General features: G+C 35.2%; 1 protein-coding gene across 3 annotated transcripts in view; it reads right to left on the bottom strand.

Annotated features, from left to right (window-relative positions):
* The window catches only part of GRIK2 (glutamate ionotropic receptor kainate type subunit 2), a 418840-nt gene that overhangs the window by 141853 nt on the left and 250362 nt on the right, over positions 1-26625 (bottom strand). For all 3 annotated transcript variants that reach the window (XM_063329880.1, XM_063329879.1, XM_063329881.1), the window contains 2 exons: positions 26372-26578; positions 887-1110 (listed from right to left, as the gene is read on the bottom strand). In XM_063329880.1, the coding sequence (XP_063185950.1) occupies positions 887-1110; positions 26372-26578 (431 nt within the window). The remainder of the gene's footprint in view (positions 1-886; positions 1111-26371; positions 26579-26625) is intronic.

Below are 26625 nucleotides of genomic sequence, written 5' to 3' on the forward strand. Positions count from 1 at the left end.
ATTTTAAAGTGACTATTAGGTGGAATTTGCAAAAAAGACTACATTTACACACCTGGGAATCACTGATTTACTGTTCTGAATTTTTTTTTTGCTGTTACAGCAAAAGTCAAAGTTACAACATGTAAGACTATCTTTCTGTGAGCATCTGGAGTCAGTCCTAATTACTTAACAAGAAAAAGGTAAACATAATGGGAATTTTTGGCAAAAGATGTTTTCCTGCTTGTCTGTGTTGAAGAAAACACATCAAAAAGTGAGCCCTATATATCAAATCAATTTATAATTTAACAATAGCATTGAGTTCCTTAACATCAAAACTCAACTAAATATGCTTTCAAATACATTCCAATCTGAGACTTTAAATCATGTGAGGTATCTCAGGTATTTTACCCAGCACACAATTAAAAACTAAATACCGTTACTCTACTTCAAAGATACTAATCTGCATAAAGTATCTTGTTTTGTAACAGGTAGAGGCCCAGTTTGGACATCTAGGAGTAACATGGGCAGCTAAGTACTCAATTTGAGATTAAGCACCATAGCATCAAAGGAAATCAGACTAATAAAATAAAATATGTCAACCCCTGTCTTTCTAAACACAGCACAATTGGTAAAAGACATTTCATAAACTGTCTAGTGTCTCTAGATTTGTAAATAAAAGGAGAAATATAGCTAACATACTCAAGACCTACTGACATAACAAACTGGAGACTTAGTATGGCAGTGGAGAAAATTAATAGTGAGAACCCTCATCATTAATTATTCTTCTGTACATCACGAAGTTAAAATATGAGTATGAAAGTAAGAAAATTTTTGTGACTTTTGACAATTATTATTAAAAAAAAGATGGTAACAATTGCCAAAAAAATCACAAAAGTTGACATGTTACCTGGCTATGACAAAGAGCACACAACTGACACCCAAGTAAGCCAGCAGAATATACATCCAGATATCAGGGGAGAGAGGATTCAGGAAGGAGAAGACGCCCGGGTTTGTACCATTGGGCTTGCGGTACAAAATACTTATTCCAAGAGTCATAAAGGGCTTGGAGAAGTCGATGACCTTCTCTCGAACATAGGTAATTGCCAATGGCGCAACTGCAAGGTCAGCTTTCTGTTAACAGAAATACAAAAAGAGAAAAAGGCATAAGTTAGAAGAAACAGGTTGAAGCAGACAATCAGATAGGCAAAACACAAACTTGACGTGGAGAAGTTTGTTCTTGTACTAGGTAGGCTAAAATTTAAAACTCTCTTCTCCCTATAAATAAGGAAGCAGTTTTATTCTCTTCCTGTTTGCTAAACTGACATGGCAGCATTTAGAGAAAATTAAAAGGGATAGAAGCAAAGAAAAATATTGCATCTTGCAGAAAACATGAACATCCATTATCACATCTTTTAAAACTATTCAAAATGGGCATATCAACGTATGTCTTCTCTTTGTCACTCCTTCACTGTGGTCTTTAGAGACTAATAAATTTGTGAAGCAGATATGAATATGTACAAGTGTAGGGAAAGGGCCAGGAAGCAGCTTTGCTTTTTTTAGAATAAAGGTATTGATACAAAATAAAGAACATTTGAAAATGGGGAGTGCTACATCTGAAAGGTTGCTACAGGGAGTAAGATCTAGCAAAGTACAACTGTTTTTATTAGTTTTCAGAAATCACTATGAAACTTGAAAATAATTGGCTATTAATCAATTGCAGCATTTAAAACGAAATCATGCAATAAAATGTATTTTGTTGATTTCCATTTAGTTTTAGTTATTATGGCAATAACTAATAGGAGATTAGTAAAAGGTCTATATGATTTTTTATTCAAAACTTAATGGAAATCATAGCAACAAGAAATCCATAGCATCTACTTTTTAATCTCTGTCCACAGCTCTTGAAAGACTACTGTGCATGGGTGTATGAGTGTGTATGTGTGCATGTACATGTGCACATATGAAAGAGGGAAGTTCAGAGTGAGAAGTAATACAATACAAGAGTGTATAACTGCAAGCTGTAAACTAAGAATTCCTCATAAACTGCATGTGAATATAGGTACGTAATGACAGAAATGGGATAGCTACCATGAAATACTGTTATCCAAGTGAAATAGCTGCAAATAACACCATCTTCAGAATGCCTGTTCTAAACCAAGATCCAGAGATTTTCTTGCCAATAAAATAATATAAATTCATACATTTATATATTTTATTTTGCTCTTTTGGTATTGTGTATATTATGTAACACTCAAAATCCCACACAATTTTATAGCATTTCAATGTCTCTTTTTTTTGTCTCACCTTCCACAAAGTTCTACTATCATCTATTGCTGTAATGGGCATCATTATCATATCATATTTATCATATTATTAGATCTACTCTAGTAAACTACTCCTATGTTACAATATGAAACTCTGTTGGCACTGTTCATTAAATTTGGTAAGGGTTTACTGGTCAAAAACATGACATGCGCTTCATTTTCATTGGTATTCAGAATTTACAGGCCGGCAAGGCTTCATTCCACAGTAGCTGAGTTTTTATGGATTGCATATTATTGATGATATTCCAGCTGATGAGAAAGAAAACAGTAAAGTAAAAATTTAAGTAATTAAAACTAAAAGTAATTAAAACTAATGTGGATTAAAAGTTAAATTTAAAACTAATTTGGATTAAAAGTTATAGATCAACATTTAGCAGTTTGAGAAACATAACAATTCAAGCTATTAGTTTGAGAGGACACTAGCAGTCTTTACCCTAAGAGTCTGAAGCCAACTCACTAGAGACTGTCAGAAGATGCAGCTGCCCAAAGATCACAGAACCACAGAACAGTCGGAGTTGGAAGGGACCTCTGGAAATCATCTAGTACAACCCCCCTGACAAAGCAGGTTCACCTAGAGCAGGTTGCACAGGAACACATCCAGGCAAGTTTTGAATATCCCCAGAGAAGGAGACTCCACAAACTCTCTGGGCAGCCTGTTCCAGTGCTCTGGCACCCTCAAAGTAAAGAAGTTTTCCTTATGTTCAGATGGAATTTCCTGTGTTCCAGTACATGCCCGTTGCCTCTTGTCCTGTCCCCAGGCACCACTGAAAAGAGTCTGGCCCCATCCTCTTGACACCCACCCTTCAGATATTTATAAGCATTGATGAGATGCCCTCTCAGTCTTCTTCAGGCTAAACAGACCCAGGTCTCTCAGCCTTTCCTCCAAAGAGAGATGCTCCAGTCTCTTGCTCATCTTTGTAGCCCTCCGCTGGACTCTCTCCAGTAGTTCCTTGTCTTTCTTGAACTGGGGAGCCCAGAACTGGAGAGCCCAGAACTGGACACAGTACTCCAGACACGGCCTCACAAGGGCAGAGTAGAGGGGGAGGATGACCTCCCTCAACCTACTGGCCACACTCTCTTTAATGCACCACAGGAGACCACTGGCCTCCTTGGACACAAGGGAACATTGCTGGCTCATGGTAAACTTGTTCACTAGGACTTCCAGGTGCCTCTCTGCAAAGCTGCTTTCCAGCAAGTCAACCCCTAACCTGTACCAGTGCATGGGCTTATTCCTCCCTAGGTGCAGGACCCTACACTTGCCCTTAGGTTGTAATGCTCATTAGATTCCTCTCCGCCCAACTCTCCAGCCTGTTCAGGTCTTGCTGTATGGCAACAGAGTCTTCTGGTGTGTCAGCCACTCTTCCCAGTTTTGTGTCATCAGCAAACTTGGTGAGAGCACACTCTGTTCCCTCGTCCAGGTCATTGATGAATATGTTGAACAAGACTGGACCCAGTACTGACCCCTGGGGAACACCACCAGTTACAGGCCTCCAACTAGGCTCTGCACTGCCGATCATAACCCTCTGAGCTCTGCCATTCAACCAGTTCTCAATCCACCACACTATCCACTCATGTAACCTACACTTCCTAAGCTTACCTATGAGGATGTTATGGGAGACAGTCTCAAAAGCCTTGCTGAAATCGAGGTTGACAACATCCACTGCTCTCCCCTCATCTACCCAGCCAGTCATGACATTGTAGGAGGCTATCAGATTGGTCAAGCATGATTTCCACTTAGTGAATCCATGTTGACCATTTCCAATAACCTTTTCTTCTACGTATTTAGAGATGACATCCAGAATGAGCTGTTCCATCACTTTTCCAGGGATAGAGTTGAGGCTGACTGACCTGTAGTTTCTCAGGTCTTTCTTCTTGCCCTTTTTGAAGACTGGAGTGACATTGGCTTTCCTCCAGTCCTCAGGCACCTCTCCTGTTCTCTGTGACCTTTCAAAGATGATGGACAGTGGCTTCACAATAACATCTGCCAACTCTCTCAGAACTCGTGGGTGCATCCCATCAGAGCCCATGGATTTGTGAGTGTTAGGTTTTCCTAGGTTTTTCTCTAACTTTTTCTCCCTTTCTCGACCAAGGGAAAGTCTTCCTTTCTCCAGACTCTCTCTCTTACCTCTAGGGTCTGGGAGGTAAGAGGGGCCACCCAGAGGGAGGTAAGGGCCAGCCTTAATAGTAAGACTGAAGCAAAGAAGGCAGTCAGTAACACCGCCTTCTCTGCATCCTCCATTGCCAGGCCACCCACCTTATTCAGCAGTGGGTCCACAATTTCCCTGCTCTTCCTTTTGCTACTGATGTACTTGAAGTAGCCCTTCTCATTGTCCTTGACATCCCTTCCCAGACTTAATCCCAAGTCGGCCTTAGCCTTCCTCATTGCATCCCTGCATACTCTGACAGTGTTCCGATATTGCTGCCAAGTGGGCCAGTCCCTTTTACCACGTTCTGTAAACTTCCTTCTTCCATTTGAGTTTTTTCAGATAGAGAAAATAGATCTTTTGGAAGGCTATTGGAAGTTGTGAATTTTGGTTTTAAAACATTAACAGAGCCTTAATGAGCAACAAATCTTTTGTTTTAACAAATACTACAGGAAATCCAACCCTTGGCCATTAGATGAAAACAAAACTCTATACAAGTGAATACAGGTTGTAACCCTCTCCAGTGGAGCAAAGCTCTAGGGAAGTTACAGACGAAATTAGAAAAATAACCAAACAAGAAATAACGCATGTCTCATATGTCGGAACAGGACAATCAGATATCCCAATCTGAGAGGCACAGATCCAAAATAAATGTCCATATTTTGATATCTCAAGATTTTATTCAGAGCTTTAGTAACTCTGTTTCAGTATTCTTGAACTAGTATATCAGCATGAGAACAAAAATTAAGCATCTCAACAAAAATAATATTGACAGTCTTTACTGCTAGAATGACTGACATAAAAATGCAATACTGCCACATATAACCACTTTTAAAATTGTCTTGGCAATTGGTTCATTCTGAAATGGCACTACTTGAAAGCAAGAGAAATTAGTGGCCAAGTTTCCAGAAGTGCAGTACCAGGGTATCTTTTCTATGATGAAGAAATACAAGTCAGATAATTCTCTTTATTTAATTTCTCAGGATGAATTGGAGAGGAAAGGTGTAAAATTAGGATTTTATCAGTCTACATTTATCAATATTTACAAAAGAGTACCCTAAAATGGCTTTCTGATAAATTCAATAACAAAGAATATTTGTCTCACTTGGGAATGATGTATGATTCCATTTTTTAGAAAGAATTTATGTATGATTCTATTTTTTTAAGAAAAAAAAAAAGACTTCTCTGTCTGAAAGGATAATCCTGAATAGCCCTTATTGTTGACTTGAGATGAAGGCCTTTTTATGGCAGCATCCAAGGACTGGTGAGGACAAGCTAGTTGCTACAGAGAAAAATTCTGCACCAACTAAAGGTTACAATAGCAATTAGAAATAAGTAAGTCTGACAAAGACATTCCAACACAAGGCAAGATCCTGAGCAAAATGGAACAACACAAGGCAGGATCCTGAGCAAAATGGAAGAGTTGTACAGGAACGCAAACAGTAGCCATACCACGTGATGAAGGAGGGCACTGTAGAAAATAATGCCAACTGCATATGGCAGAGACTGGAGAAAAATACTCCTTACAATAAATTCTTACTTTAATTATGTCAAGTGTTAGGAAGCCAGAATCCTCATTCACTCCACAATTCAAAGGTATGGCATGATAAACTGAATAATAGCACTCACATTCTGCATCATTATTTACTGTTTTTCAAAGAGACATTCTCCAGCAAGGAAGAGGATGTCCAGAACAAGAGGAAGGAAGGAAGAAACAGAATTCATCGTACTCTACAGGACTTTTTCAAAGTCAACTGAACCAAAGTGCATCAGGTATTTTGAATGTTACTTTCAAAGGTACATTCTCAGTACTTGATCTTCCAATTTCACCGTCTCTCTTAAAGGGGAATGATATTGTCTGCTTTCATACTAGCATATGCACTCTTAGTATGGTTTACTTTTTACATTACTGCAGAACTCTGTGAGCAGAGATTGCTAGACCTTCCCTTCTATTTGTGCCTTATGAGGACTGAACATACGCTCTTATCAGCCTTGTAAAGTCTTCCCTGTCTTGATGCCATATGCAGTTGTAGGATGTTCACTCACCAACAAACAACTCGAGGTATACACAATTTATTTCAGCTACAGAAGCCTCTAAGGCATGCTAAAATCCTCCTCCTTTACTTCTTCATTTCCATTTTACTGCGAAGCAGCTTGTTGACTGACTATTTTACATGAAGTCAAATTTAAAGAGAAAAGGGAAGACATTTTTTTTCAGTTGCATATGGCCGAAATTTGGTACATAACCTCTAATAAGACAAGTTTTAAAATTATACTAAATTCAATCTATGCATGCAGCTACAAATAGCTTCAGAAAGAAATCTGCACATAAACGTTGAGCAGTCATGGACCATAGCATGTATGGTTAGTATTTGCAGCTACTGATATTTTGTATGTGAAAATAAACTCTATAAAATATAGCCCATAGAAACTGCCACATTAATTTTTGGGGAAACTGCACTTTGAAAGCATTTAATAGCTTCTACTAATAACATCAGGGAAAGGAAAAATAACCACTGAATGAATTTTCTTTTGATGATCCTTTCTGAAAAAAAAATTATCTCACCTATTTTATTCAAAGGAATGAAAAGTTTAAATACAATCTAGACATAGCAACCACAAAATGGGTAATGGTTATTTTTAATTAGACTCTACAAATACAGAATATTCTGCCACAAGAATGCAACTATTTAGCCTACATAAACAGAGTCTGCTCTTCAGCCTAAGACCCTAAGTCAATATCTACCACCTAAAATTTTTGGGATTGTTAACCTGTGAGCTGAATTTCAGCTACATTCCCTTTGGAAAAAATGCATCCCTAAGCTAAACAGAGGAAGGCAAATTCCCAGCTTCAATTCTTTAAAGCCATGTAGTGGGTTCTTCATGCACAGAGAGCTTATGCATTATTCCTGGTCACAAAAGTGCATTTCCCTGTCTCTGATTTGAAAAACTAAGATCTGTAGTTTGCCTTTACACTTGTGATCTATCCTAAACTGGCTTGCACATGCTGCTACATTACAGAATATTTTACACCCTGTGAAAAGCTTTTGGTCTTGACAGACAATCTTCGTTTTCTTTTGAAACCAGTAGGACTTTATTAGGGTTTTATTGCTATTTTTATTTTAACTAGCCATTTGCATTACTTTGATATAAATTGTTTTTGATGTTTTTCTGCTACCTTTCATGGGATCATAGGACAATTCAGGTGGGAAAAGACATCAGGAGGTCTCTAGTCCAATCTCTTATTCAAAGCAAGGTCATCTACCTAATCAGACCAGGTTGCTCTGGGCTTTACCCAGTCAGTTTTGAAAACCTCAAAGGATGGAGACTACATAACCTCTCTGGATAACCTGTTCCACTGCCTGTCTGTCCACGTACTGAAAAAGTTTCTACAGACAAGGAATGGAGCAGATTGCTTAGAGAGGTTATGCAATTTCCATCCTTGAAGGTTTTCAATTTATGCCTATTGTCTTTCTTCTTCCTGCTGGGCACCACTGTGAAAAGCCTGGAAGGTTTTAAGAAGGAAAGCCTTCTTAATAACTTACACACAGGTCTTTGAAAGTTGCTACTAGAAATTGTTACCTTTGCCAAATGTAAGTATAAAGTTCAAATCAAGTCCAGACCAGATAGCTGCGTTTAGATGTCACGCCTTCTTATTTGTGGGATCCTGACTTACATCATTTAAGATTAATTGTTAACAGTATGATAAATAGAAGCAACTTTGGCAGTTGTTAACTTTATTAACATAATAAAGTATGACGATATATGATATGATGATGAAGTATGATAAAATATGATGACAGTGGCTCAAGTTACACATTTGTTTCTAACTGCTGAGTCGCTTCTAAGTATTTACTGTTCAGCCACAAAAAATTACTGAAAGACAGGTGCTGTACTCAGATTCATTTTGCTGACAGTAAAATTTCATAGCTGTTTCACTTCTTTAGACATCCGTATGTCAGCATGGTTGATACTTTTCGTGTCAAAGTCTTGAATAGCTGTGGTAACTGATGGTTGTGTCAAGTACAAGCCCTCAAGTCTTTAGAGGAGGGTCCTGATCTAGTAACCAAAAAGATCATCTCCCTAGAGATCTAGATCTCAAAAAAAAAAAAAAAAAAAAAAAAGGCAAAAGGTAAAATGTTCTGCAAAGGAAATTTGCCTGTTGTCCACTACTACAGAAATAACTTGCTACATGAATTCAACTAGCCCAAAACATTTGGAATCCTTTCTCTAATGGCTTTTAAATAGGATGGAGCATATCTTTTGACCAACATAGCAGTGTCTAGAACTGACTTTCAGTATTGTTTTCTGTTTGCCCCTTTATTATTCTCTGAATGTTTAGTCAAGGAAAAATACTACTATCAAAACCATCAGGAACTCTGTAATTAGTTAATTTACAGTATTTCCTTTTATTCAAGGTTAGTAAACCTAGGAATTTTTCTAGTCCATTCTCATTTAGCTATGCCAGCACGGATTCGATTTAATAGCTGAATAGATGTAATATGAGTACCCATTCAAAATAGTGACAAAGTTTTTATCTGTTGATTTATAGGACACTGTTTCACTAAAGTATTTTCCACCAACTTCGTTTTTTGTTTTTAGAGGCAGTGGACCACAAAACTAAACTTAGCAGGAAGATGGATGACAATAAGGTACAACAACAAGAAAATTTCAGCCTGAATTCTTGTCGCTTTACTCTAGCAGAGTTTTCCACAAAGGGCTCTTCTAGTGGTTAGAAGAGTGAGATTCATGTACCCACAGAAATGAAAAACTGCCAAAATAATATTTACAAGTCAGTGTAGATATTGTGGTTCAGGGTTCAGGAACAGGAGACTCCTCCCTTAAAAAAAAAAAAAAAAAAAAAACCAACAAAAAAAAAAAACACCAAAACTATAAGAGTACTTATACTAATTGAAATGTTACAGTTCTTCTTTACAGTTATCACACTCTTTTTTTCCAAAATTGTATTTTTCTATATTTTTCTACCAGCGATAGTTACTACAGAGGAAAACTACTAGAAACCTCCTGTACGCTCATCCCCCTCCAGGTGCATTTTGATGCAGCCATCACAAGGACTAGATTTTCTTTTAAAAAGAATCCACACACTGAAATTCTCAATGAATCATTAAATTACAGTGTCTGAGGCTTTAATTAAAATTTGGTCATTATTATAAACAATAACAAAAAAATGGTCTTTTTAGAGAACTCCATCATACATGAAAAAAACAGAAGTGTTTTTATATTGTGTATATTTTCAAAACATTAATATCATGCAATGGTTTACACCTGCCATAATTATAAAAGAATGTTTAATACAGTACATATTTTATTACCCCAAAATATTGTCACAAATCTAAGGAAGAAAAATGTTAGCAATGTTTTTATGCACTAGATCCTAATTTAGTTCTGTTCTGGCTTGGTTATATGTAAGCTAACTCATTTGAAAACCTTTTTGCATTTATTTAAATTCAATAAAGCTCTAGGCATTATTTAAATACTGAAGACACCAGGATAAACTTATTAACAAACAACTTTAATAAGTAAAATGCAAATCCTAAGGATGAAATCTGTGGTGGTTAAAATCTTTCTTATATTTATAAGATGGAATCTATGAAACACTTAAAAATGTCATTCATGTTATAATTTATTCCTTGTGTTACGTGAAGTTCTCCTTCATTCTGGAAGACAAGGATCAACAGAGGGGTACAAATAATGAATGCACAAAAAATTGAACACAAATATAACAAGAAAAAACAATGATCAGCATGACAGGCAGATGTAGAAAAATTCATAGCCTAACTACTGCCCAACTAGAAAGTGGATAGATGGTTAAGTAACAATATTTATGGATGACACTAAGTTATTCAAAATAAAAAGACTATAAAAGAATTGCTCAATGTCAATTTGCACAAAAAGAAGTGGAAGACAGTAAATAAAATGAGCTTAGAACAAGAAAATGAGGAAATGATTCTTGACATTAAGTATAATTAGCTGTAAAACTCCTTACTTTTGAAGCCTGTGGATGCCAAAACTTCAAATGTTTTCAAATAATTGAAGAAAATTCATGAATATTATTTTATACAAAAAAAAAAAAAAAACAAAACAAAACAACCCTACGTTACAGTTCTAAGTACTACTGTACTAAGACCCTATCCACAACTTACTGTTGATGTGGTAAGTATCACTACATTCTGTTCATCCTTATACAATTCTCTTGACATTTCATGTTAGCTAAAAAGGAAGTAAGTACACTGGGCAAAATAACAATAATCTTTTCCTATGTACAGCTATAAGGAAGAGAGGGAGGTGCACATACACATAGACACAGTTTTGCCTCAATAAATAGTTATATCTCACACCCACCATTATAAAACTATGAAGGATACACTGCAGCTTCATAAAAATGTGTATTTTGCAGTTAATTAAGTTTCATATTTCAGTTGTACCTTCTCACTTCGACATGTTTCTTCAAATATTTTTGAAGAGAGAGCAATAGCTCACAGAAAATTATGGATTTGTTATGTTTATTTTACAAAACAGATTTTGCATTAATTTTTACACCATAATCCACAACAGTTAGCTAAACTTCACGCATTAAGTGGAGGGGATTACAGGCCATGTATGTCTGCACAGGGGAGGGTGCATTTGAGGTGAGACAGAGACAGAACAATGCAGGGTTCTTTCTGGATCTCAATAAGAAAGGCAGGAGAATCCTGGAGAGAAGAGTGGACCCAGAGAACTGGTGGATTTTCAAGGATGAGGATGATTTCCTCCAAGCTCAAAAATCATCTATCCGCACATTCAGGCAGTCAAGAACAGATGGCAGGAGGCCTGCCTGTAGAAGGAGCTCCTGACAAAACTTAGACATAAGAAAGAATACCAGAGGTGGAAGCAGGAACAGGTGACCCGAGGAATATAGCAACACTGTCCAGGTATGCAGAGACAGGGTTAGGATAGCCAAAGCCCATCTGGAGTTGAATCTGGTGAGGAACGTCATGGGCAAGAAGGGCTACTACAAGTACACAAGTACCAAAAGGAAGACTAGAGAAAATGTGGAACTGCTGATGAATGGGGCAGGGAACCTGGTGATAAAGGACATGGAGAAGGCCAAAGTACTCAATGCATACTTCACCTCAATCTTTACCAGTAAGAAGTCTGGTCTACAGAAATCCTAGATGTCTGAGACTATGGGGCAAGTCTGGAGCAAGGAACACTTAACTTTCAGTGGAGAAGGATCAGGTGAAGGAACATATAAACAAACTGCACATATGCAAGTCCATGGGACATGATGGGATGCACCCATGAGTGCTGAGGGAACTAGGTAATGTCAGCCAGTCTCAATTATCTTTCAAAGGTTGTGGAGATCAGGGGAGGTTCCTGAGGTCTGTAAGAAAAAAAATGTCACTCCTGTCTTCAGGACAGGCCATTCAGCATCAAATTCTCAGGAAAAGAAGTTACTCCTCTTTGGAAGTTCCCACGCATTATTACTAATCAGGCCCTCAGAGGCCAGGAAATAGCAGAATAAAAACTGACTGTGCAAACCAATTGCAAGCTATTGTGACTAAGTAACATGATTTTCTTCCCAACACTCATTTGGTGCATTTTGGACTTAAGTAAGGTTGCACTTGCAGTTTCTTTTTTCTTTTTTAACTCTGAATGTTGAAGTTTTGTATAATTTTCTTAAACAACAGAATTATTTTTGATGCTGTAAGAATAACAGATCAGAATTAATACCTTTCAGTTCCCCAGATAGTATGAGTGAAGTTGTGTTTTGGGCATCATTCCCAGGGACATATCTCCGGGCACTACATCCTGAACCCGTTTTACTAAACTGCTATTTTATTGAAAGTGGACATAGTCCAGGATTTCGCAGTCCCTTGTCCCTACCTTCCAAGGTGAGGAAAAGACAAATTGCAGCACAGAGGTTTTGAGCTTTTTTTTTTTAGCTTTTAGTATCAGTAACGATATTAATGAATATGAATACATATCCAAGAATACATCTCTAGTTGGTTTAGATAGGTCCCCTGCAAGTCTTTCAAAATCCTTCCGTTACGATTTCCAAATGAAGAAAATTCAAGCAGAGGTTAAGTAGCAACATTGCTTATGAACATGTTCAAAGTGTGCCATGTTATAAGTTATGAGTAGTATTTATGAATTCCTAATCTACCAAGCATTCAATCAAACTCCTTAATCACTACTTCTGGGAGGAATGAGGTTAAAATAAGATCTGAGTAGGCAGAGAGGAGGACTAAGGGAAGATTGGGAAAACTGATACTGATCAACTTTCCCTGTACAGCTGAACTTCCTTTGATCTTTGCAGCGATCAAGTACTGTACACTGAAGTATACGTATTGTAGAAACAGACTAAATGGACAGATTCACAATAAGCTGTTAAAATAACTTGCTGAAGATTTAACATGAAAAACAGAACTGCAAATCACCTCCTTGGAGGAAAAGCACATATTTGAATAGAGAAGTTGTTTCATCAAGTTTCTCCAGGTAATTTAATTTCTATTAAATTGGACCAACCCTAATGACTAACCTTTTCGAACCAGAAGAGACAGAATAAAAATGTAGACATATGAATTTACTTAATAAGAGGAATAAGTCCCAATGGAACTTAACTCTGCTATTAGAGAATTCTAATTTTCACATATATTTCACTTCATCAGACATATACGTAGAAACAAGAATCCTCATACTATTTTCTACTGTTCTTCACCATCATTATAGCAACAAAAGTTATTGTAATGATCAGATAACTGTATGAGAATATGAAAAGTGTAACACTTATGAGTACAGCCCTAGCCCTGGATCCAATCAGTTTCTAATCATTGCTGTAAGCATTGATGATGCTTGAGCTAACGAGTTATCTTTTGGAGTTTCATTTGAAAAAGTTCATGCCACTGTTTTGATGGACTATGATTCACTTCACTGGCAACACAGTGAAAATGAATTCCAACTATACACTGTACAGTTTTTATCTGTCACTGAAACTTAATTATTAATATAACCAAGTGCATTAGCCAGGCATGTCCAAATAACTCATAATTATAAATGAGGATTATTCTGGTTAGAATTAAAACACGTTCTGTGTTAATGCTTATGTACTAATTCTTTCACCCAGACTCTAAAATATTTGGTCCCTAATTCACACTTGATTTGGCCTAGTACTAGCATTCTTTTGCTAATAACTTCTCAAGGAACATTTGAAATTATTCCCCATCATTTCCAGAAACTTGTGAACCTGTGACTGGTCACACTTAAAAAAGAAAAGGGGAAAAAAAAAGCGGGATAGGGAACAAGTGGGCACACACCCTATTTATGAACGTGGGCAGGTAGGATTATGGTCAAGGCAAGGAAAAGAAATTAGAAATTACCAGTTTCACACAGCAAAGCATGTTGTTTGTCATGAGGGATCCTGGCGACTAAAGTAATTTAGTGTACCTCCTGAATTTCGTTTATACTTTAAATGAAATCCTGAGTTATCCAGGAGAATGATAAAAGACAGAGTATGGATGTTGTTCCGAAAAGTAAGTTCGATTCTTTGGCAATTCACTGATAGTATTCAATAAGAATGATAGAATGAACGAGAGAAAAAACAGAAATTGTAAAAGAACAGTTATTTTCACATAGCAACAGAAAAGGGATTTTAAAAGAAAAAAAAGGTTCATTAGTAGTGCTTAAAATTGTGAAAATTAAAATTAGAAAACCATAATACCCTAAATTTAAAAAAACATTACTTGGGCTTACAGTAGTTAAGTGAACAGGAAGGCAATATTCACTTACTCCAAGTCTCAAAAAATTTCAAATAAACAGCCCCTTGAGTACAGATCATCAGAAAAATTCCACAGATCTCAGAGCACTTATTGAGAAGACCTAACTGTGGAAGTCTTCTACCACTTCTGGTGTCAAATAACTTGATAATGTACTTAAGATTTTTTATCCAGTTTCTTTGGGAAACACAGGACATGATCAGCTCAAAAGATCATGTAATAATTAATTTTTATTACTATTAAGAAAAAGTGTAAGTATTATTATTATTCTCTATGTCTTACTGTAATACTAGAAATATTTCTGTGCCTTGCTTTACTAAATGTAAACTGTGTGGAAGTCCCTTGTTCTTTGAAAAGTAATTGCTCACTTTCAACTGCTCTTTTGTTGAAAACTACATCTTCAGTCTGTCCTGTACTTGAAATCAGTAACACACCCCTCGTCTGCAATTTAACAGGGAATTCATATATGCACTTCCGCTATGGTCCTCACTGAATTAATACATATATTTTGCACACTTGACCTAAGCTTCTGGTTTAGGATTTCTTTAACATTTTAGATTACTGTTTTTTTATATTTCCCTGGCATTTTTTCATGGCTTTCTGCTGTAGTCTATCTGAAGCTTATTTTCTGCATAAGATTTACTCTGAGTTAGGAATTGTTTGTACATTTTTCCATGGGAATATCATATACAGCCTTTACTAAAGAGTGACTAAGTACACATGCAAATTATGTGTCTTCTTGTAAGTGAGTATAGAGACCAATGTTTGGCTGTTGGTTTGAAGCAGTAAAGCTGTAGTTGCTAATTATTCTATGGTCATGTCGAAGAGTAACTCTTTGATCTTTCACCTTAAATCAAACAAAAAAAAAAAAAAAGAGGAAGAGTAGATGCATAATACAGCATACAGCTTATTTTAGTGAATTAAATTGATAAATTCAGACATGCAAGAACTTGCAGGGAGGTCTGTAAATCTATAAATTTATTCAGCTTGCTCGAAGTGAAAAACAGAAGCTCAAGAAACGAGAGACACGGTTAGTTGCTTGTTAGGGAGACACCTGCTGCTGCCTGTTCAGCTTGGGACAAATGACATTGGAAATAAAAGGTCAGAGCACTTGAAGATGGGATTAATGAATTAGCAATTAGACTGAAAGGCACAAAAAGTGCAAGTGATATTTTCTGACATATTACAAATTATCATAATAAATTATCCAATAGACCCCATGACAGATTTCACACAGAAATGAAATGCTACTTCAATGAGGAAAATAAAGCTTGCAAACAATAATAACTGGAAGATAATATGAATATTTAAAACAGTAAACATACACATGAAAAATATGTTACAGGAACTGAACAGTTAAACAATTGTGGATACTTTATCATGACACAGAATAGCTGTAAGGAGTTGGAATACTATTTTTAAATATTAAATAATGTGAATCAGTAGCTTTGCTTAAAGAGAGGGCCATGCTGGAAAACTGCCAACATAACTTAACAAATGTCACTAATAATGATTACTGGAAATTCAGAGAAGAATGGTTCAGCATAGAACAGTAACTTTTAATCTGCAAGGTAAATAAACGTATACCAAGGAATAAAAATTCACTTAGAACAGATGGCCTTCAAATGGCTAAACAGATAAATCAGGAAAGAGAGAAATTATAAACAAAACATAATTCAGATGAAAATGCAGGCAGCTAAGGATAAGAAAACTGAAATACAAACAGTAGTATTTTAAACATATACAGAGTACAGAAAAAGAGAGAACCATGTCCTTTTTTTTCATTTTTTTTTAAGAGGGTAGGTAAAAATAAAAGAAAAGACCAAGATACTAGGAAGTAAAAATTCAGTGGAAATCAGTAGGCATACAGTTTACCATCTATCTGTATTCACACGAGTTGCTGGCTCAAGCAACAACTATACCATAACTGCAGACTTGTCAAAACAGTATATGGTTGTGTTACCCCTCAAAACATCCCCAAAGGATCAGAGTTCGAATTCATGTTATACATAGACAAAGTTTAGCATTATTAAAATTTTCATCATCTGTCACCTTAGATTCAGTTGCAGATGCCAGCTTAGACCTAAGGTTTAAAAAAAATTTAACAATCTCACATAGATTGTCAAAAATGTAGCCTAAATTTTGTACTTACAGAGGAGCTTAGACTCCTCTGTAAGTACTATAGATTATATATTAGATGAGAATTTAAGTTCCAATTTTGTAATGCAAAACTGCTCAATGTATCCCATGTAAACTCATACAAGAAATTGTGAAAGCTTTATAGCTGAACAGGACATTTTGTAATCAAATCTATAATGAGTCAAGAAGACTTAGAAACTCCAAAATCAAAATAGATTTATGGATTCTGGAGGTGAAAACCATCCAAAGACAAGTAAAATATTACAGCTTCTGCTGAGCTGAGTATTTATCTTCCTCTCAATGATATTCATTCAAACTAAAACCCAACGAGTGGTTTGTGAATGCTCAGAATTTAGTATATGTTATTACACCTTGTACACTGACCTGAGATTTCCTCAGTGCATTAAGGATGTAACATTAAAGTATTTCCCTGGAATATAATTTATTTAGATTATGTTTTAACTAAAATGTCACAGTTTTCAAAACAAGTTTTTGATAGTCTTACTTCTAAACCTTGAAACCCTTTCTCTGAAGGAGTCCTGAACATTTTCCACCTTCATTTCAAAAATCTAGATGTGAAGTGTTAAGAACTATCATCAGCGGATTACTCTCAGGCAATGGAAAAGTGCGGTGACCCAGGCCTAGATATGAACTCAAGGTTCTCAGAAGAGCAACTGACCAGAATCAGGCAATGGAAAAGTGCGGTGACCCAGGCCTAGATATGAACTCAAGGTTCTCAGAAGAGCAACTGACCAGAATCCAGTATAAAATCAACCCACCTGCACAGGTTTAGAACAATGAAGATTAACACACACCACTAACCACCTGCATGGGACAAGCACACACTTATTACACAAACCATGGTAACTGATTAGCTTACCTCTTAACACAGGTGATTTGGTAAGTCTACACAACTGTATTGTAACATATATAAATCCTGACTTCCTCGATATTGGGGTCCCCAAGCATTAGGCTGGGCACTGCATACGCATTACTTAAGAAAAAATCCTTTGTAATTCTATACTTTGTCTGTGTCTCTCTCCCCACTCAGTGGTGCATTCCCAAGGAGCAAGTGTGGGTTTGAGTCCTACCAGAAACAGAGAAGCACTAGTGGGTTTGAGTCCCACCAGAACTCCTGGTGCGTTAGTTCACCCCACTAGAAGTGAAGTGGGTCTGAGTCCCACAAGAATTGCCTTGACACAAACTTATAAAACTGTTACATTATCTACTACACTCACATGATCACTCACTCCTTCCTATTATTCATTAAAGACCTGTGTAACACTTATCTTTGCCACTTCTAACAGCAGCACTTACATTCTTTCTCCTCTTTCTTACATATTTCCCTTAGCCTGAATAGCCTGAATATTCCTTGTCGTAAGAAATGAAAAATAACTTTTTGCCTGTGAATATAATTTGTGTTGATGAGTAAATGTTATGCATTATGTAAACTTCCCCATCCACAGAAATAATGTATTTTCACCAAAAAAAAAAATAAATTAGGCCTTATTAAGCCTATTTTTGAATGTGCAACTGAAGTACATGCAAGTTGGATGTTTTTTTTCTTATGATCAATAGATGTGGCAACTCCTCAAGTACAAATGGACAAAACCCATGATCTTTTATCTAAGAAACGAGATGATTAACTTACACCAAGATTTTTAAGATAATCTATCTTATGCTACTACCCTAATAAAAAAAAAATATTTGATCAAACTATACAACCAGATGAAAGACAAGAGATCCAGACGGCTTAGATGATCTATTTAAAGGTACAGAAAAATAAGGAACGCAAAAAAATCCCTTGTTATGAAGGCACTGTTAGCAAAATTACTATTTTCTTTCTTAACAGATAAAGGTTCTCACACAGCTGTTTTTCACATTATAATTTCTCATGCTAATCCTTATTTTTTCCAGCTCCTAATACAAACATGATAGATGACTGGGATAATGTAACAAATAATTGAAAAACAGCATCATACAGTGAGAAAACAGCTATGTTTACTTGCATAAACAAGGATCAGCCATCAGAAAAGTCTTAGTATACTTTATTTAGAGCGGAATTTATCTACGCACATTTAATGACAGTAATTAAAAAAAAAATAAGATAAACACTCATTGAATACTATAGCAATTGTGGCGCAAATATAATTTTGAAAAGCAGATTGTAACCTCACAATTGCTTCGGGCAAGACCTAAGCATGAGCTAACACCAGAAGGCAGATGCCTGAGCTCTTATTTCAGCCCCTTTTCTGAATTGGACTGGAGTTTGTGACATGCTCTAAGGTATCCCCATGCTTCTAGTTCCTGTTCCATCTACGAAAGCGTCTCCCATAGGTCTTAGATCTGAGAACACTATGTGGGTGTACTGGACAGTTTAAGGAAGCTCAAGTGGCACCAGACATTTACGTATGGGCTACTGGCTTAATCCATAGCAGTTTAAACTCCCATCACAGCCACTGAAGGTCTAATCAATACAGATGATGGAGTCTAAAGAGCAATTCATCTGACCAAATTCTAGAAGAGAGTTTTGTCTTCTCTTACTGTGTAAGAGATGCCTTGGATAGCCAACCTGTCTTCAAATGTGCTGCTCTAGAATAGGACAGATGTCCCCTGTCACATCTACTGCCTTATGTGCTTGAAATCATGGAGCATCTAACCTGAATTACTCCACTGGACACAGCTTTAGAAGATGTCAAATTTATCTCTTGTTTCTGCTATGATTGTTTTCACTAGGTCTCTACTACCAGAAGCCGATGTAGCTAGTGCTACAACAGGCACCTTTTACCAAAACATTCATTCATGCATTTTAATTCTGAACTCAGTGCCTCGCAGCCTGTCTTACCCTCTGAGGTACAACATTCTAATCCATGGAATTGCACTCAAGATTAAATTGATGTTATGAAGCCTAATTGCAAATTTCAATATACAATATATTTATTAAAAAAAAGTAAGATCCCTTTTTAATCTGGTTCACATATTGTCTTGCACCTCAGTTTTCTATAGCTAACATATTTGAAGAAAGAAAAGTCTTTAAAAAATAAGAAGTATAAAACAACTCAACAACTTATACACCTATAATTAAGAAAACTTTACCATCTCAAGAATGCCAAAACACATTTTGTGTAAAGCCAAACTTTTAAGAACTAAACTTTAAAGTGTTTCTAAAGAATGCAAGTAAGTATCTTTCTCAAAAAGAGAGAACAAAGCAAATCAAGCAGTGCTCAGAGTTTCTGTAGGTTTGAGGTTTTTTCTTGTTTTGTTTTGGGTTTTTTTTTCACAAGTAAACATATGTTGTACTTTTACAAACTCTGATGTAGATTCTTTTTCAGACAAGAAAAGTGTTAAAAATAAACTCGACAATTATTTTGCAATGCTTGATACGGTATAATGTATTTTAATATACTGTGAGTAGTATCGGTTCTAAGAAGCTTAAAAATAATACCGCAAGTATGGAGAAATAAGAGCATCAAAGTGAAATTAGTATATCCTTCCTCTAACAAAAATCTTTTGCTTGTTTACTCCAGCAGAGAAAATTTAAAATATGCATATCATTGCCTGGTATCTCACCGTTGACATGATATAGTATCAGGGGAAGAACTATTCCTAAGATAGCTGATAAAATCTTGTGTCCTAGAATTCTTTTATTTTATTGAAGTCATAAAGTTCCATGACAACAATAACAAGTCTTTACCCAAGTCTTCAAAAGCAAAATCACTAAGACTCCAAATTGTCTGGGGGTCAACATGTGATCCTAAACTCAACATCTAATCCAAAAGTTCCAATTCTATCATCACTTCTTTTAATTAAAATGTTGAATAGATTTTGTTTCCCTTCCTCTAGAGAGTACCAAAACCAGAAAAAAAAAATCAAAGAGAAATTCAGTTATCATTAATTGATTGAAAGATACCTGCCAAAAGAATTTCTGATGAAAAAATGTTTTTGCAGCAGTTACAGTCAGTCAATTCTCTTAACTGGGAAACAAACAACAAAAATATCTATTTTAGGATTCACTTCAGAGTCAAAATCTCGGTTGAAATGTGAACAATTGTTACTAACAGTTTCTGGAGAACACAAAAACAAAATATCAAGGAGTTTTACTGATATTCTCATAATTCAAACAGGAATAGTGATATGGAAATAAAGCACTTAAAACAGCACCAATGCAGTACAATAAGAGAAAAGCACTCATATAAAATGTTAGGTCAAACCAGTGAGGAACATGGATCAAGAAATGGATTCATGAACTTCTCAGAAGACAGAAACAGGGTTGCTGCTGCAGGCAAATGTACAAAAGAAAGGTCTGGCCTGAGAGCTATTTTACTGTATGGTCAAGGAAAGAAAAAAAAGGTTGATTTTTCAAGATTTATATAAGATATGCAATGATGTGAACCAGTCTCTATAGAAAGGGAAATAAAGAGGAAGACATCTAAAATTACTTGCTTATAGTCTCGAACTTTTATGAGAATGTTGGTGTTAGGAACAGTGAAAGGAATGAAGGAATAAAGAAGACAGGTAAAAAATAATGAGATAAGTTTTGGCAATGTTCAACTGAATTTGACAGTAAAATAGCCAAGATGAACATTAAGATAAGTCTGAGATGCAGTTTTAGATACAGAAAGATAGGTCAGGGGAAGAAAGTAGATTTTTGTAGAAATATGAGTTAGAATCTGCATTATGACATGTCCCTGTCTATTTTTATTTTCTGATATATCATTATGTGATCACGTGGTTAATCTATACTACGAATTAATGGAAAAAGAGTTAAAGGAGAAATAACCATTTCTGGATTTAAATGGATAATTTTATAACTGTTATTGTGATTGGAATAAATATTTTAAAAGGCTAATATAGGAGAATATTCTAAACTTAAGGCCTAAATAGTTTGAAACCTTTCTTGCAAATCCTAAGTAAGATCTTACAATATAATTCCTTATTTTTCTATCAGCCCCAGTTTAAATTCTCATCTGCAGCGCACTCAAATGTTGTCATATATAAAAGACATTCTCTGGAGAATCTTCTTTCTTTGAATCTCCACTTGTCTCAAATTTCAGACCTTTTTATATTATTATTTCTAATGCTTACTCAGTTGATATATCTGTTTAAACTATGAAATCTATAGTATTTTTAAAGAAATATGAAACGAATGACAGTTCACAGTCATAAATATTGGCCACAAAGGAAAAGAGATAAACCACTGTGCCAAAGTCCTGAATTTTCTGAATTCAGATAAATACGGCAAAACACGTTTCTGAAGTCACTACTTGCAGTCTGCCTCTGGTTTACCAATAAAGCCATCCTGTGAAACATTCTTATTATTCAAATGGGATGATGATGACTAGCACAGCAGCCCTTAGCAAAATTCCAGGGAGTCTTGCAAAAAACAAGTCATTCTGAGAAACATAGAAAGGAGGTGATGTAGCATTCTACTTGATAAAAAAAAAATACTGGTAAATGAAGATGTTACAACCCAGTGATCCTCTGTGGAGAAATATTTTGAAAACTGACTAACAATAGTGTTCAATAAGTAGTAGCATATGAGCAAGTGTCAGTACATTAATTTAGAAGCATCGTTTAAAAGAAATAATAAATCAGTAGAGTTCAGTGTTACACGTAGCTTTGAAAATGTCAACATCAGCCCAGTGTTTTCACTAACGCAATGAGGCAGCCATAAAGCAGATATGATGCTCTAAAGAGCACTGACAGATCACAGGTTTTAATATCCAGCGCATATAATGTTGGTGCAAAAAGACAGAATGTTATATCTTTCTTTCTCCCCCTCCCTGCTACTGTCAAATTTTCTGAGATTTTGATTCATGAAAGTGGCATGGCTAAACCGCCTTGCATTTTATTGAAAATGAAAGTTACAAGAATGAAGACTGCATCTATTGAAGAGAAGAAGCAAGAGAAGCTCCTTAGCCCTTCCTTAGGAGGTTATATATGGCAAGACTTGCTGTAAGTATAAACAAAAGAGATAGAGTCCAAACATGATAAAACTGTATTTGAAAAGGGGAGGAAGAGAAAAGAAAAAGATGGAAGAAACTTAAATTCCTTTACTCTTACAGATTTTTCTTTGTCTTCAAAAAGCAAGCAACCAAAAATCTATATAGTTGTTAATTGGAAGCTTTTTTTTCACTTCTACACAGTAATACAAAGAGCTTGTCTCTAGTCCTTCAAGAACATAAGGACCTTAAATTAGGAAAAAGAAAAAAAAAAAAAACAAACCAAGTTATTGTAGGAAGATGTCTCCAGAAACATTTTAAACTGATTACATAAACATCTGAAACAATTCTGTTATTGAGAGAATGAAAGGCCACTACTATTTTTATAAATTTAAGCATTTTGTGTGTAAGCATTTATTAGTAAGATATTGATTTTAAAAAATTCAAAAAATACCAAAGTAGAACACAAAGCTATGTCTAAAGACATTTCAAATTAAGCCATGTTTTCCAATTGCCCAACAGCAAGAGTTTTAACTTCCTCCAAGCTGAAAATCCTATTCTTCCCATATAATCCTCACATATAATAAAAGAACAGTCATGATCTAAAAATTGGACCTTTTCTATAATTAATTATGAATCATAAAAGATCTGCAAGCTTTAAAGTCTATTTGTTATGCATAAGCTTTGTGCTGTAGAAGAATCATTCAAACGAAGAGTCAAAAAAAAAGAAAAGGCTCTTTTTAATGGTATATAATAATAACAAATTTCTTCCCAGTGGATTTTTCACTTTAATTTATATCTCTGGGAAAGTATAAAATAGTAATTTTTGCCTGGTTTAGAACTTGATGATAAGAATGTTTTAAAGTAATTTTGGATCTGTGAAATAGAATGTCTAACAGAAAAAAAAAAATTATATCTTTTTATTCTATCAGCATCTGCTAGCTATAGGGGAACATAATTTACACATTCACACTATACATCTCATACAATATAATACAGTGCCATAACAACTTTTTGCACCATAGACAAACTGAAATCTGGTGAATTTAAAATCCAGTTCAAAATCAATTCAATAAACTGATCCTTGAATAAAGTTCTTGAATAAAAGGCAGCAAGTCAGTATAAAGAATACTTCTTTATGAAGAATGCACCTAGAAAGCATGGAGACACCTGGATTTTAGCTCCCCCTCCCTCAAACATCTAACACCCTTGTCTTGAAATAAGCAGAGAGGAGGATAAAATATTGAATGAAAAATTATGGCAAAAAATCAGACTGCTTAACTGGAGAAATTAGATTTAAAATGTTTTCATAGGGAAATGTCATCTATATTTGCAGTCTTAGTGAATATTTCTCCATTTGCAGCTATGGAGACCACTGTCTTTTCCAACAAGAATTCACTATCAGTCAGTTGTCAAAGGGAAGGAATCACTGAATTAATTTTTCACTTTCAGTATTTATCATTTACTCAAAAGGAAACTTGTCATTATTTGGAGACCAATATCAGAATGATGGCATATGTGAACACTGAGTAAAACAGTCAAAGAAAGAAGAAATGTGAGCAAACTATGGGAGACTGAAAACACACAAAGCCTAATGTAAAGGCTTCAGTGCCTGTTCACAGTGTAGAATTTGAAGCCTGAGACTGACAGGATATGCTGAGCTCAGTTCAGATAGCGTTATTTTCATTTCACTTACACTTTTGAGTCCAAGCAATTACATAAAGTGACTAAGCACGAATTTAAACAGTTTATTTAAAAATTTAGATTCTGGTTGGTACTTCTTATCTTTATATAAATTGTGCGTCTTCTTTTCTTCATCCATAATACACAGAAATTATCCATTTTATTTTTCTTGAATTACAAATGCTACAAACTACCCTTCTAAACATATGTACTATTGTATCCTTTCTTTCTGAACTTAAGTGACTGAGAGTGAAAATTTAACAAGCAGATAAAAATAACACAAATTCTAAAAATATAAATGTAATTACTGCGGCAACTTTCAGAACTCTGTCTTTATTCTGTAGTCTATTTATTTTAATTAGAAACTCAGGTTGAAAAATGTAGACAGAATCATTTCACCGTTCAATAAAAAATAGTAATTGAGTTTATCACATTACTTTATACTAAACAAAACCTTTTTGACACTTGAAAAATATTCTCTAAGGGAAAAGAAAGACCAAAAAGCTAAGCTAATGGCCCAAGTGAAGTACTAACCATATAGAAACATCAAATGTGGTAACTATCTGGAATTCTTCTTTAAATTCTTACGCATCAGTTCTGAGGTCTGAAGTATTGCTTGCTAATAAAATGTACCAATAACATGCATGCAAAAAAAGGGCACAGATGTGTAAATATATTGCATATATTTAAATAGATTACAAAATAAGAATAGATAAAACCAGATAAAATTTTAAAGGAAAATTTTAACAATTGAGAAATTGAGAGAGACTAGGCAAAGTTATGCTCCAGGTTAAGAAGTTAGACTATATCTTCCATGATGCACTAAGCATAGTATCTAAAATTTTTTGACTCTTAAGTAAACATCATTTCAAAAGCCAAAATAAATTTTAATCTAAGTTTAGTTATATGTTATCTATGGGGAAAAGGAACACGTTCTATTCAGTGTTATCTAGAGGAAATGACTGGAAAAGCTGTGTTACGCATACTTTACTGATGCAACTTCTTCAAATGCATTCTATTTCAAGATTATCATAGTGAAAAGCTTAGGAGGCCACACTAGTTCATACTTGTTCAAGAAAGCTTTAGGGCTGAATAATAAAAGCATACCAAAATGTGATTTTTCTTCGCTTCTGAAAAACTATGTAAGAAGTAATTCCACAATCTCCACCCAATCATGGAAAGTTACTTCCAGATGATGACACTACCTAAAAATGATCAAATCTAATAGCTATGCATGCCTGTGCATACATGTGTGAAAATATGCATGCATAGAGACGGACAGAGAGTCTAGCTAAATATCTGTTCACTTTTTATGTATCTGTACTAGGTGTAATACACACACACATATAAAGATAAGATAAATATAATATTCCCACACAGTCTTCTTAAAAGTGTGAAGCTAGGCGTAATCAACATCTGTTGCAACAGCAATACCAGATTATTATTTACTAGAAAAGCACAAAGATAACAACCTTTCTAGTAAATATGACTATTTTGCTTAGCAAATGTTCTGCCCATCTGCTGAAATCTTACAGCAAATTGAAACAAGATTAGTAAATATTTTTCTTCAAGTTATTCATGCGGTTCCTCCTGGTTAGGAGGTTTCACTCGAATTAGACACAAAACAGTCTCCCCTTCTTCCTATCTTAAATGACAGTGATGTGCAGGATATGTTTTATCTTGTTCTTTGATCAAATGTCTCTATATCAAGCAATTCATCGAAATAAATGCAAAAAGGGACAATGACATAATTTTCAAATTGACTAAAATGTTTCTAAGTGACTGAATTCAATTGGCATGACCAACTGGGAAAGCATGCTTTGAATGACACAAAGTAATGCCTGCCTTACTCGTTTACAAGTAATTGTAATGGTATCTGTTTTGACACACATTGCATTACTTTGCTGCTTCGGTATATGTTGACATTTTTGTCTTACTGCTTGCACCTTATTGTGAATGTTTCAAGAAAGATGTTCCTCTTCTTGGTGTATATCAAATCATTTATACATTTATACTACATACACAGAAATTTCTCTAAGACAAAGTCTAAGATCCACTATCAGAAGAGGAGGCCTGACTTCTATTGATTAATGAAGACATATGTTTTGTCACAAAAAACATGTATCTGTTCTCAGAAACAAGTCCTGAATACTATCTATTCCATATTTTGAATATAGGCAAAACAGAGATGCAGAATAGTTTTGGTTTAACAAACAAATCCTACATTATAGAAACCATTGATGCATTACTTGCATTACTTCTTTAAACATCTGCATTTTCCAAAACAGTACCTTTCAAATGGCATTATCATAAAAATTTTACAATTTGTATAGATAGAATTGAAATCTAAATGAATAGTAGAAAGCTTCCAAAAGTTAACTTACATGATCAATTAGTTCACGAACCATTCCATTCCACTGTCCACTGGCATCTTCCTGGGCTCCATATTTTCCATCCTCCACCAGTCTAATCTCATAGGAAAATCCAAGGATAGTAGACAGCTCCCTGAGGAGGTCAATGCAATAACCTTCAAATCGATCATTTCCATACAAGGGTTTGTCAGATTTCTTGAACATAACATATGGCTCTTCCTGTAAAAATTAAAAAGACAGAATGGATAATGAAGGCCCCCACACCT

Source organism: Chroicocephalus ridibundus, chromosome 3, assembly GCF_963924245.1.
Source record: "Chroicocephalus ridibundus chromosome 3, bChrRid1.1, whole genome shotgun sequence".
NCBI lineage: Eukaryota > Metazoa > Chordata > Aves > Charadriiformes > Laridae > Chroicocephalus > Chroicocephalus ridibundus.